At 40.1% G+C, this 14,872-nt stretch overlaps 1 protein-coding gene across 2 annotated transcripts in view; it reads right to left on the bottom strand.

Moving 5' to 3' along the window:
* The window catches only part of mbc (dedicator of cytokinesis protein myoblast city), a 127,293-nt gene that overhangs the window by 91,452 nt on the left and 20,969 nt on the right, over positions 1-14,872 (bottom strand). For both annotated transcript variants that reach the window (XM_037427100.2, XM_037427099.2), the window contains exons 14-18: positions 10,813-10,937; positions 6,414-6,512; positions 5,456-5,528; positions 5,274-5,377; positions 3,912-4,128 (exon numbers count right to left, since the gene is read on the bottom strand). In XM_037427100.2, the coding sequence (XP_037282997.1) occupies positions 3,912-4,128; positions 5,274-5,377; positions 5,456-5,528; positions 6,414-6,512; positions 10,813-10,937 (618 nt within the window). The remainder of the gene's footprint in view (positions 1-3,911; positions 4,129-5,273; positions 5,378-5,455; positions 5,529-6,413; positions 6,513-10,812; positions 10,938-14,872) is intronic.

Raw genomic sequence — 14,872 nt, forward strand, 5'->3', positions numbered from 1 at the left:
AGTTGGCATTCACAGAATTTAAATCTGTATCTGCCATTGCCAAAGAATGTAAATATCGAGCTTCATATTTTTTGTGTTTTCTGATTTACCATTACAAAAACTAAAAATTTTGAGTGTAAACAAAAATTTACCCTTGACCGTCATTAGTACATCACCTTTCTTTCTAAATGACAAATTTCATTGTAGAAGGTAATGATAACTTTTTTCACTGACCGAAAAACTATAAGTAGCTGTTTGGTTGCCTATAAAAGCACCTTGTCCAGAAATATTCTGGGATGTGAACAGATGCCTATACAGGCACTGAAAAGTTATTTGCACTGCTGCCTGGTCAGTGAAAAAAAACTGCCATTGCTATATTTTAATTTTTCCAAGCTTGTCGGTTTTCAACCAAGCCCTTGATCACAACAAGCTGCAGTTGCAGTACTTTGGGGATCCATAAATAAACGAAACACACTTAGTTCTGGCTGCATGCACTTAAATCTAAATACACAGGTGTTTATGCATCTGAACCCATGAAATATGGTTGCCATGATCAAGACCTGAATCCACACCCTTGAGCTAAGCAGAACACCGACTTTGCTGCTAAGCGCCCAGATCGGCTTTGGTGACCATACCATGCAGAGTTCTGCTTTTCTTATATATTTGCAGGTGAAGTCTGCTGCATCTAGCACTGTCTGTTTACTCATCTACATCTTTCTTTCCCATGCATTTAAACATGTGGTTTAATATACATTCTAGTGATTGTTCATTTCAGCAACAAACATTAAAAGTTTCATTATAAACAACTATAAACGACAGTGCCATAGATCCTTTCTGCAGATGTTTAGCGTAAAAACTGCAGGCTTAGAAGAAAGGATGCGTACATCAATGTGTTAGTACTCACAAACAACTAAGCTTGTCTGAATATTCGAATGAATAGTACAGTATTTGAATTCCTTTCCATTTGAAATTAAATTATTGGAAATTTCGCACTATTCGAAATAAACGAAGAGATGTACAATAATCCGCATGTAACCCCTGTAAAAATTGTTTCACTGCACTAGAGGGGTGCAGTGAAACCATTTACCAAAAACCTTTTACCAAAGTGTATATTAAGGGGGCCCTGCAACACTTTTTGGGCATAATCAGAAAACCCTGCCGATTGGTAGTAGAGGCTCCCGACAACACGCGCGCCAAATACTATAGTGCAGGACGCGGCCTGGAATTCACAATAAATTATCAAATTCAACTAAAAATTGCTTTCTATTCTCTCGAAAAATCACAAAACAAGCCCAGAAATCTCTCGTAGTAAGCCCATCTATCAGCCATTGGTTGATATGAACAAGGCGGGCTCGGTTGTTACAGAGATTACCGCGGGAGGCCGCGACTTGTCTACAAGTGCGCGAGTGATCAAACTAAAAAAGCCGCGCATTCGAAAAAAAAAAGAAAAGTGCTCAAGGTCACGAAGCGCACATGACGTTTTTCTCTGCACCTGCCATCCCTCTCTGCTTAGCTTCTAGTGCTTTCGTTGGGACAAGAGAAGAGAGAATGCAATCGCAGCATGCAACGAATATTTGTAACTCCACTCGCACAGGACGGATTTTTAAAAATGTTTGCGCCGTTCAATTCGTAAGGCGATAAGCTCTTCCAGAGAGTTCATTTCATGGTTACTTGAAAAAGTGTTTCAGGGCCCCTTTAAAGTGCATGTGACCCCCTGTAAAAGTGGCTTCACTGCAGTGGAGAGGTACGAGGCCATCAAAATACCTATCCAGAACAGATCCGCACTGCCGCGAAGCCTCACACAAAGGTTACAAGAATGTATTACCATCACATCGATTCTTCCTTTTTTTAACTTTAAAAGATTGCTATATTGGCTTATATGCTTTAAGTAAAGCACATTTTAAAACCTAAAATATTTTACAGGTTATCACTAGCATTCTATCGGAAGTCAAATCTTGCTACTATTCAAAGTTGCTTCCAGTTCCTTTGAACCAAAAAGAATGACATTTGCACATGCTTCGTTTCAATTTTAAAAGGATACTGTGGATGTTAGTTGGGTCATGACAAATATTTTCACTTTGCTTTATAATATGCAATATATGCTATAAGAATTTGATTAGAAATATTTCAAACCAAATCGCTGTTCACTTCGAACATAAAAGTGACTATTTGCGCAAGCCTATAAATAACACTTCAAGATTTTACTGCACAAGTGGGCTATGGACACACACTATCTACAGCTTCAAACCAAAAACTTGAAATTGTGGCTTCAAGCAGCTGTAGCAACTTTACTACTCCTAACCATCACCGATGATGCATGAAGCACCACTGGCTTTTAAAAAAAGCCTTTAAGGTTTTTAAAGGCTTTTTTTAGTCTGGCATGAACTCTTTCCTCTTTTTTATGACACATAAAAGCTTTTACCTTACTAATATAAATCAAGGGTCTCAAACATGCGGCATTTTGCTTTATGCGACCTACAAAACTCTCGCTAGCAGCCCAACCCAAAGATGGCTGTATTCATCTTTAATATTGAAAAATATTTTCCTAATTATGTTTATAACACAGATGTGACTGGCCTCAAGAATTTTTTTTTCGTGAGGCACATCACGTGGCCACCATGTTCCACATACACGTGGAACAAAAACTCCATATTTCAGTATCTGTGTCCAGATTTCAGTCACTCTGAAGATTAGTATCGATATGCTTCTTGAAATTTCAAGTGAAAACTCCTTCCAAAATGATCCATATGAAACATGAAAAAGGCCTTTCCGGAGGCAACCTTAGCTGGCACTTTGTTTAACATACCCCTCCCCCCTCCCACCCCCAACCTTGTTTCAACCTTCTTCGTTCTGGCCCTTGCAGGAAACTTAAATTTCGTAACTATGACCTGCTAGCTAAGGTGATCTTACGACCCCTGGTACCACTGGTTTAAACAAACTCCCATAACTGATTGCCTAACCAATTTTGCTGTACCTTTACACTTAAAGGACCAGTAAACAGGCTCATTTTTTTTCATCTCCAAAACAAGCTTGCCAATTGGTGCAGAAAGCCATGGCAATAACATTTTACGAATATCACAGTGCTGTGCGCCATTCAGACTCTCCATTTTGAAAAATAACTACAGCATAAAGTCATCTATGGGCAACTTTACATAGAACCGACTGTGTTAAATGGTCCTCTGCACTACGAAGCAGCACATTGGCCTTGCGGTGGTGCGGTTTTGGCCACGCATTTACTGCAGTTCAAGATGCTGCTAGGTCGACGCGAGCGCTGACTTTATATGAGCGACACATGGAGGAAGCCTCGCTTAGTCAGAGCCTGCGTGCCAATGAGATAATCACTAACCTCGAGTTACATTTGCTGAAATGGGCGTAGCTACGACAACTACTCTAGACTGTACTACCAATCAGCAGCGTTTTCTGACGATGCTCAAAAAGTGTTGCAGGGCCCCTTTCAGGCACACTGAATATAGTGAGCATAGTGCAAGTTAACTCTACTTTCTTGTATGAGTAAAAACCATCGATTGCATTGTCCGATAAGGAGCTTGCATTCTTGAACAGTGGCACATGCTGTAGGCACTAAGCAATTTCTGAAAGGCATAGTGGGCTATGGCAATAGTGGGGCAGTTATTTTTTTTTATTATAAGTTTGTGTTCTCTTGTAGTATGTGCATATGGAACTTTTATCTGTCAATATATATGTGTCACAGCTTTTCAAATAAACTGTCAGTTGGTAGTACGTGCTTGTCCTTGTCGACTTCGGTCTGTGCTTTTGTTAAGCACTCGTATTTCAAGTATCACGAATCACCCTCTTGCCCAATCAGCCATTTTAACATGTTTAACACACGTCTTTCAACTGAGTCTTGAGCAACTCCAGATGATTTATTTCAAGTGATAGTTCATATATACAATAAAAACCTACTTAGCACTCACCATTCTGTGTGAGCTTGGTTGAACACACCAATGTAGAAATTTGGAATGAATCCTTAATGGCAAGACTGATTCCTCCTGCCTGGAATGAAGCCAGCTGAGCCTTGTTGGGCTGTGCATTGGGTGTTGGTGAATTTTGCATGATTGCATTGAAGTCGGCGCGTGTAGCTGGAAGCGTGAGGTAGCTGGTGTCCATTTCAGTATGCCGCTTGTGGTCCAGCTGCATTGGATTCACATTAATTACAACACACAACCACACTTGAATGTAACAGAAAAAATCAATAATGTATTACAGATCAAAAGCAGGCTGACAGCCACCTGGTCAACTACTACAGTTCACACACTAGCAATACTGTACTACTGCATTTTAATAACAGTGAAATTTTGCCACATGCGTTTGTGTTTTGCCAGTGTCAGTCAGGTGGCTAACCAGCAGTTGGGCGCCTACACACACTTACATGGAAGCTTCCTAATTGGAGCATATGCCCATGTGACATTGTGGCAATGTATTTTCATTGAAACATCTAAACATTTGACATCGGGCTGTAAAATCACACACTGTACATTGTAATTCTGTGGCTAGGGCAACAAGGAGCCATGGAAGAAAAAAAAAACATTGATCCAAACAACCAAATGGAGTCATCACACAAAAAAGGTTAATTCAAGAGGCTCGGTATTCTGTATACAGTTAGTCACAATTCCAGAAAGAAATAAAGGAAAAAGTACTGCGCACTCAAGCAAAAAATACCAACATTTTAAAAAACATTGTTATTCAGTGTGATGTTGTTTGAGATTATGCTTTTTTTTTCGTAGTCCCACAACATCGGGCAAAGCTCTACAGCACACACAGTAGTGTTAATTATTCACATTTCTTCAATGTGATTAATTAAAAGCAAGCATAACTTAAGCCCATATTCATAAGCAGTAAAACACATTATGTATTTCTCTGGTACTAATTGCATAAAATATTATAAGTAGGTACTACTCTGCGCATGCTATGATGCAAACAAAACTGCATTGAGAGATTTCTCTAAGCCCGAAATCGGTCAATCTTGTCTTACAAACTTACTGCTTCTTTGCACATTGTGCTCAATAAAAGAAGTACTGCACATTGGAAGAAGTGATTTGGCAGCAAAGTAAATGTCTATATGTACTAATCTTTGTTCAGCGGAGTGCAGTATGAGTTTTACTGTAGCTTGAGACCACATCCGGCTGACATGGGTCCGGATGACACATGGAGCTTTTCAGGAGCATATAATTTTTACATTGAAGCAATGATGTTTATACAAAATTAAATATGTCTTACACAGCCCCTAAGTCACAGACTTCATGTTAACAGAATGCTAAGCAAAACACTTCACTCACCCTGTAGACAAGCAGCTCGTGCACTTCATCATTCAGCGTGGTGCCATTTTCTTGCATCAGCTTGACAAATGACATGGCGAATGGCTTCTCAACTCTGTCTTTTGCTGGCGAAGTGAAAAAAAATTACATATTCTGCTACTCTTTATTTTATGTTCGGACACAGAATTCATATTGTGACTAACCTTCATTGGACGACCTGTGCTTAAATGTAAACAACAGATGAGCATAATAAAACTGTTCAATAGGAACTGCAATCTGAAAAAGCAAGTGAAGAGCACAAGACACACAATGTTATGGAAAAGTGAAATCAGCAGAATCAAGAAACAGATACCGCAAATATAAATAAACGTTTCACAATTTGGCACAAACAGATTTAGAGTGTGACAAAGAAGCTACTTGAATACCAATTCAAGTGTCTTCTAAATAACGATAGTCTGCCGTAGGGTTTCATGCTAAAAAACAAAGATATGGGAAGCTACATTATGGGTCACATGATTAACAAGTTTACTGAGTCATCTGTACAGCTCATCTGCACAGCACACCCTGTGTGCATAAAGCTTGTCTAGAAATGTTTGCCAAGGAAAAGCAAGCAAAACCATGCAAGATAAACTAATCCTACAAGTATTATATCAGAACATATTTATCAAGAAGTGTAACCATAATGTGAAGCAATAAACTGAAACTGAAAAAAATATACTGAAATGAGTAGTGCTTTAAGGTACAAATGCCCCATTTGCAAAAATCTGCAAGATGGCTCTCGTGCAAGGTCATTTTCCAACCAAAAACTCCCGCTCTCGGACTACATTTCTTGCTAATTGTTCTTTTTTTTTTTGCCCGTCCCCCCTTTTCTTACAATGACAGGTGCAATGTCATCCAACATGCGAAGGCTGAGGGTGCGTACGAGGTGAGACAACCCCATAGCAATTATTGGAGAAAAAAGTAATTTTGTCGTACTCTCATGCGTTCACTGGAATTAGGAGCAGTAAAAGCACAATGAGTGAGAAAAGCAGTGTGAACGAGAGTTTTTGGTTGGAAAACAACTTCATAGGAAAGCCACCTTGCAGATTTGTGCAAATGGTTTGTTGCAATGGCCATACTCAGGTTCAAATATAACTTGAAAGCTGTAATACATTTTGATACCTTAAATGTTTCCATCCAACGTGGTTTGTCTTCATGATAGTAAATGACACTGTGGTATTCATCAAGGCTTTCAGAACCTGATCCCACACTTATGACACCCTGAGCAAAAAGATTTAAAAAAAGGGGGTAGGGCATCCACTGTTAGACAAATCTTTCTCTTTCATATAAGTCTTCACATGTCCATGCAATTGTCATAAAGGTGGCGTAACGTACTTATTCAAAGAACAGACAAATTCAGAATTGAACATCAATATTCTCAAGCATTCTTTTCAAACAACATCACTCAGGAAGGAGCACAATACTACTGCACCTCAGGAAATAGATAACATCTTGGCTTCAAAAGCAGTGCACAAAATGAACTAGATAGCTTAATGACAGTTCACCCCTATTTTCAATTCTCCATTAGCGTACCAGCCAAGCTGAGCACTTGAAGATTATGAAAAAGTCCCGTAGACATGACACTCAGGGAAAGCTGGCAGGAACAAATGGGTGCTCAAGCACATTCTTTTAAAATGTGGGCCCTGAGCATACACCTTTTAAATATACATAAGCACTTCATCAAATCTATTGAAGCTGTCCTGAATCGTGCAGCTCACTTTATTGCTCATGAATGCAACAGACTATCCAGCATAACAAAAATTAAGCATTCACTTTCACTTCTACATCTCCAAACATGCAGAGATATTGCTTTAATATGCTTGCTACACAAGACAATATAGAGTAACCGTCAAACCACACTGACTCTTACAAAACCACATCGCTCTTCAAGTAGTCTCAATAATAGCATGTGCTTCCAACGTCTGTCAGGGCAAACGCACACATACAACAACTCCGCACTTCCTCGGGGCATAAAAATGTGGAACAGGCTCCCTGACACTACTGTAAATAAACGCGAGTACACAACTTTTAGAAATAAGCTCACTCTACTCTTTTCCTCATAGATTTCCCCCTACAAGTGCTTTATCAAAAAAGTTCATTGTCTTACAGCTGTAGTTCATGTAGTTGTCACTATTGAACATTCTATACATTCAGATTGTATTTTTGTACAAAATATATTTCTGAACTGTGGTTATTTTGCACATATATATGTATATATTGTCATGACCTTCGCGTATTTTGCTGTGCTTTATTCCATGCCTATTATTGTCTTCTTTAAACATGTATATTTTTTTTCATTTGTAACATTGAATTAGCCATATGTTGTACAATTTTCTAGTTATTTTTTATTACTGTCTTAACCCCCATCCCTCACACAATGTTCCAAACAGAGGAAGGCATGAAGTATTAGTATAAACTTTATTAACAGTGATTTACTTTCAAATGTAGCACACAAACAGCAGAAAGATCCAATTACATGAATAAAAAGCAACACACTGTTTATAGAACACCACAACTTCTTTGGGAGACTACTGTCACTAAATTTATCTGCTTTAAAAAATTTTGTGAACAAGCCTTCATCAAGTAACCCCATGACGTGTTTTCAGCATCAGGAGACTTCTAACAGATTGAAACCAATGAACAGGGCTCCAGTCACGTTTTGCGTGCAGTGTTAAATATCTTCTACTATTCAATAGCCTTGTGAGAAATTGACAAAATTCCAATAGTCATACGGCAGAACTTATCAGACCTACCTATACCTTGAAACCTTCCCAGTTGTACCCATTTTCACATTATACACAGGATTTAGGTTCTGCCAACATGACTAATAAAAGCTTTTACACAAAAATTTGTAGTAAATAGCACAACTCCTTTGATACGATCATATTGGTTAAATTTTCTCAGCTTTCATGCTCTGAAACACCTCTAACATTCAGTTATCGCAGGGTTATGTGCATTAGCTTCTTAAAATACCCTTTCTACAGGAAGTGCAACAGCACACCACTGGTGCAACAGTGTAACACCATCTTTCAATAGCAGCTATAGTGGCCTACTTTCCAATCTTTCATTAAATGAGATGCATTTATTTGCATAATGCAAGCACTTTTGGCATCTATCTACATATTTATCTATTTATCTATCTATGTATCTAGCCACTAACATCTGGTTGCTCTCGTGATCAACCCCTCAACTTGGTGTGAACCAAAATTACCATAAAAACCGGAATATAGGTCGGATCAGAATATAGGTCGGACTAGAATATAGGTCGACCTACCGCATCGGAATATAGGTCGACCTTTCAGACTTTGAGTCTCTAAAAAAGAAATTTTTAAAAATCGCAAAGTATCGCGGCGTACCCTTACCTTAGTAAATACGCAACAGAACCAGCTGCACTGTGGTTCAATTTCTTTTTTTTTTTTGGACACTAATCTAGTGTAGTCAAATGCCAGAAGGCTACAAAGTGCTGTCGCTCAGACTCATCTGAACTTGAGTCCGATGACGTCTGTTTTTCACTAGTAACGTCCCAGAGTGCATCGTCCTTCGTTCCGTCCAATGTGTTACTGATGAATCATAAAGACAGAAATACGCCGCCTCAGCGCAAAGCCCTTCCGCTTCCCCTCCCACCCACGATGGCGACCCCTTGAACTGCACCCTCGTGAGCCCAGAGTTGAACGCTATCTCGAGAGCTTTCACGTAGATGCACTCCGCAGTTACGGGTAGCGACCTCACACACAGCTAACAGATGAATTTGGCGAGTAGCGTCTCCAGTTCGGGGTGCACTGCAGCCCGTCCACAAAACGATGCTTTTTTTTTTCTTTGGTTGCAGCAGGATGTGATGCTGTGCTTTTGGCTCGTCCAGTATATGACACTTTTCTCCGATGCACCAAATTCTCGTTGCGCTGCCAGGTTGTCATACGCTTAGGCGTACTCAACAACTTTTCTCTTAAAGCCTATCGTAAACTGCCGTCGACTACCGCTCATTTCTAAAGGAAATAGAAGAAAAGAAAACAGCAGGCTGACAGCAGATAACCAAGGTACAATGATGTTACCAGTAACACTGTAGGCCTTGCCCAGCCTTGCCCAACGGCGCCGCTGCTGACGCTCACGATGGCAATGGAGGCTTTAGATTTCAGCTGCCCATTGTTCCGACTTCCACATTTTTTTCTGCCAATGATCAGTATGTAAAACGAGGGTCGACTTTTCACTGTTTTTAATTCGACTTTTATATAAAAAATTTTTTTATAAAGAACTTTTTTGGGAATTTATCAATTTCGTTATATCCAGGTTTAACTGTATTCCGATTTTTACGGTAATATAGAAGGGCAAGATGGTTTGATGAATATGACGCGCTGGTTAATAAATGAATAATGTCACAATCCCATCGCGTACGATGTGAAATACGTCTCGCCAGACAGTGGTACATACTCATGAGCAGGTATGTGCCACGCCACTGGTATGCGGGTATGTGCCACAGGTGATTGACACTAGGTATCTACCAAGCAACGTTGAGAACACACACGGGTAATTTTAATGCGTGAGCATTACGAAGAACCTGACATAGGCAGCATTGATAAATGTGAGGGTGCCAGCAGAAATCGAATTCCAACATTCTGCGTGGCAATCAAGTATTCTACTATACAGCCACACCAGGCATTGGAACTACTTTTCAAATTTACCCTAATCTTCGTGAAACGTCAATTGTGGTTGCAGTGCTGGCTATCCAATTATATAAACATTACATGTGTACACCTATAATACAGCCGTCCCATTGGGTTATCGTGAACTGTAGTTAGGTGCCATGCGCTGAAGTTGATTTATGTAGCAGTGCCCAGGGCTACCATACTAGCGAGCCCCAGTGCTTTATATCAGCTTATCCCTTCTTGTGTTGCTAATACTCATGTTCCTGTTGGCATCGTTGCACAAGTGCAAAGAACTGGTTATATAAGAATCTACAACTGTTCAACACATGTCTGCACGTGCAACATTTGTACATATATTTAGTATCATTTCATAATGAATTGCTCAATAAATAAATTACAACACGGTGACCTTCCTTCTGCATGCTTTGCATATTATCGATTCTAAAAGTACTACTTGAATACTGCCGAATTTTCATTTTCAAGATTTTTGACAAACTGTTTATTCTTTATAAAAATTTTAAAAACACCGTTCAAATTGAGGACCAAGCCAAAATCCATAAAATAACAAATTTGAAAGAGTTGGCAGGTATGCAATGTATGCAATTACAAACATCACATTTCTTAGTTCTTTCACATGTAGCATTTGTTCACTGCTTTATATATGCTCCTTGTTTTACAGAACTACAAGTGTTCCAAATATTCACAAGAGCGGCAAGTAATAAGTGTTGTTGAATACTTACTTGCTGTTGGACATACAAAACTAAATAAGGAAAAAAACCATAATTGTGATAGAATAAAACAGACAGTAGAATCCACCAGATTAGGTGCAGTATGAATGATATTTGTTGCACAAAGCATCACAAAATCAATACTTTACTTACAGGTATGACAGATCCTTTGTCATTGCACACTTTCACCGTGACTTCGATATTTCTGTCCGAGGTCTTAGTACCTTTAGAAAATTCCGCCTGGACAAGTGTCAAGTACAAGTCGTTACGCACATCACCTGGAATAAATGAAAAGCAAAAGCTATAGAAAAAAATGTAGCATACTAGACAAAATGGCAATTTTTTTTTTTCACTGCTTCAACAGTCATAGTAAACAGCACAACGCCTTTGATACGATCATATTGGTTGAATTTTCTCAGCTCTCATGATGTGTAAAATTTCTGCCATTCAATTGTCACAGGGTGCAAGTTTGGCATCAGTGCCAGCATTAGTGCAGAACAAGTTTGGCACTAGTGCCGAACTTGTTCAATATACTTCTATTGAAACGATATCATGCATAGCAGAAAAATAACACTATCTTCTAGAAAAACTCGCGACCCTGACTCCATTTGCAAAAACATACGCTACACGAAGCAGTCACACGTGGAAAATCTCCTACACTCGTACAAACTATGGCCGCCAAATGCTGATGTACTTGCTACCAAGGCTCTTAACTCCTCTGCTAATAAGATAAACTAAACAATTAAATAGGCTGCCATAACTAGTGAAGTTAGTGCAATTTCTGCACCCATGATCTTAGTCCTGTCATCTAAATGTTACTTGAGAAATGTACCTATAAATAAAGCTGTGCGCCGCCGCCGCCTGGTTTCCCCACGCCGCTTGATGCCGCTGCCGAAATTTTTAGGGTGGGCACGCCGCTGCCGCCGCGCCACGATTCGTCGTTTTATATATTAGGCACCGCGGTGAATGCGCTAACCCAACGCGGTAAAGTTGCACAACCCCGTACAATACTGGAGGCTCTGGCCACCTCGGTTGTCCCCAAGGTGTTCTCTGTCATCCCCGCTTTTACCAAAATGACAAAAGTCCGCGAGTGTTTTCACATCACAGTGTCCTCGGTGATCGGCAAACGCACTGCTGATGCAGATTGAGAAGACCACAGTTTCAGCGTAAAATTTCAAACCACAAAACCTAAAATTGAATCTGGAGCGAGTGTCTACGGGAGCACAACTTGTTGTTGGACTGGTTGGTAGATCATTGCAAAAAATTAGTTTGAACGCAAACACTTGACACATTCACACACACACACACACTCATACAAACACACACATGCACACACACACACACACACACACACACACACACAGTGCTGTGCGTGTTTGATGCCTGGGTGTGTGTGTGCGTGAGTGTGTCGTGTGTTTGCACTCAAATTAATTTTTTGAAATGTCTACATGGGGAATGTGAGGCTTATTGAGCAGCGCTTCGACCACCATGGCTTGGAATTGAGAAACCCAGCCTCCAAAAAACACATGACGACCACAAGCCACAGCATGTGTGGTTGTTTTAATTGTATTTTTGTGAATGTGTTTTATGAATGCTGGGTTCCTATATTTCAACTTATGTACCAACAGGCTAGACACCAGACTTTCCAACCATAATGGGATTGATGGAAAGTAGAAGCTTAGTATCTGCTTCAGGTGGATTTCGTTCTTGGCATTTGCGGCGCACGTTCACCGACAATAAAATAAAGTGGCATCAACTTATATTCTCAATAAAGACTTGCTTCATTCTTCCAAATATAAAGCTGATTGCAGGAACTCTGCGGGACTTCAGTATTGACCCAAAACCAGGACAAATTCAACCGAACTGGGGTAATATACACTGCTAGGTATTCTTCTCGATATCTGGCACTGGCACAAATAATGAAGAAATTTTTGGGGGCAAAGCTCCTTATGGCATGGGTCTGTCGCTCCTCCGTATGTATGTATGTATGTGTGTGTGCGTGTGTGTATCTAAGTATGTATACCTATATACGTAGCCACCAGTGGCACATAGCGGCTCTAAAGCGGGTATATGCCACAGGGGTTGCGAGATTGGAGATGGTGGTACTTGGAGTATTCACTAGATGGACATACGGACACAGATGTATGGACGGACAGACGGATGGACGGATTCACTGACAGACGCATGGATTGACACACGGATGGTCACACAGACGGACGGAAGCAAGAATGAACAGACGGACACTTCGCTCTACTCATCATCATTCCCTTCCTGGATATGCTGTGACATTTTTGAAATTGTTAAAATAAACATGCGTTTTGAACTCTGATGTGTATAATCAATTTATGAAAATAAAAATACTGTATAAAACAGTTAATAATAAACACATTTTTTTATACCAGCGGCCGGCATGTTTGCTCATGCGCAAGATCGTGAAAGCAGTAATTCGTATACAAAGGATCTCTCACTCCGCTGTAAAGACCATTAAGTGCAAAGCTGAAGAGATCTTTTTAACACCGGAAGGTTCAGCGGATCATTGAGGGGCGTTCCCGTAGCTTCGTCGTCGTTTTGCAGCCATGTTGAGTGCATCTATAGGGAAGATGTAATTATACATATAATAAAGTGAAATCTATGCAGTTCCCTTGGTAAATTTTGGATTATATATTAATGGGGATCAGTACGTGAACGACCACTTTGCCAAAACTATCAAATACCAACCGTAAATATGCAACGTTGCCTAAACCAGCAAAGCTAGCATGCTCCCGCCACTTTCAAGAAGATGACGTTCCTTGCGCCGCTCCCCGACACACACATATATGCACCCCTGTAAACCCTGTAGGCCGGGTGAAGCTGTTTCGCGCAGAACCAAATTGATTCAGAGAACACCCATAGCCCGTTTGCTAGCTAACACAATTCGATCCTAACTGTATACTTCTCATCATTCCCACAATAGTTGAATGACCGTGCCACCAGATTTTCTTCAAGGTTACAGTACTAATCTGAATGAGCTTCAGCAAGCAACAGGAACAAAAAATAATCACTGCCTAAGCACTACGCACAAATTGTTAACCAGGGAAAACTGAAATGTATGGTTCTGGTGTTCAGCAGTGGGTTGAACCCGATGCTCCACTGAAGCCTTTCGGGATTATTGGTTACAAGTTCGTTCTTCTTAATGACGTTAGACACACGTTTCGCTTGATCTACTACAATGTTCATTTCACATGCTTCACATAGTGCCTCACATGATCACGTTCATAGAAGAGTGTATTTAGCGGTTCAGATTCTGTTAATCACATTGGTTGTTCTCGAACCACAGGTGGCGTGGAGGTGTGGAGAGGTTTATATTTATTTATCATAGTAAGCGCTATATTTAGCATATCATGGTATCTTTTAAACAACACTGTTTTCTCTACTACTTCTATATGAGTATTTCACCACTTGCTCAGGCAGAAAAATATATCTGGGGGTTTGTACTCTTTACTACCTTGGCATTTACTCATGTAAATAAATAAGTGCATAACTAAAGAAAATGAAGCAAGTGTCATTGTGTCTGATTATTTAAGTAAATGAAATTGTTATATAGGTATTGCAATGCAGCTCTCTGCTCTCGCCGCTCCCACCCCACCCCCACCCCTCCGAAAAAAGCCGATGCCTTCCTGAAATCAGTTCAGCAATATATGCAGATTGTGCCATATCCCTTGGTAATACGATATATATGTACATATATATATATATATTGATCGCGTGGACACTCTTTCTAATATTTTTGTCCTTAATACCATCTTTTATTTGCTTTGTCACCATGGTAACCATTGCTTTGGGGTCACTGGCATAATGCAATTCGATCCGCTTGGACATGAAGTCGGATAAATACACGCGAGGGGACGTGCGAACGTTACACTCATTTGAGTGCAGCACTTCACACGAAATCTTGCGCTATTGTTCATCCGTCACCGGGCAGCTATATCCGACATTACTGGTCTTTCGGGCAAAACTCGTTCTATTATAGTGACTTCCCATCATTTTAGTGCCCGGTCACATGTTGCTGCATGCCGCTCTTTCCTTGCACCTTATTTTTCAGTACTGACTATGTGCGTGCTAGTCAAGGCAAAAGGTATTCACAACTGCTCGTAACGTCGCTAGGATGATATTGACTTCATAAAAAACTGAGGCACAGACACTGATGGGTCCAATCCACCCCCTCCCGATGCAG

Source organism: Rhipicephalus microplus, chromosome X, assembly GCF_043290135.1.
Source record: "Rhipicephalus microplus isolate Deutch F79 chromosome X, USDA_Rmic, whole genome shotgun sequence".
Lineage (NCBI taxonomy): Eukaryota > Metazoa > Arthropoda > Arachnida > Ixodida > Ixodidae > Rhipicephalus > Rhipicephalus microplus.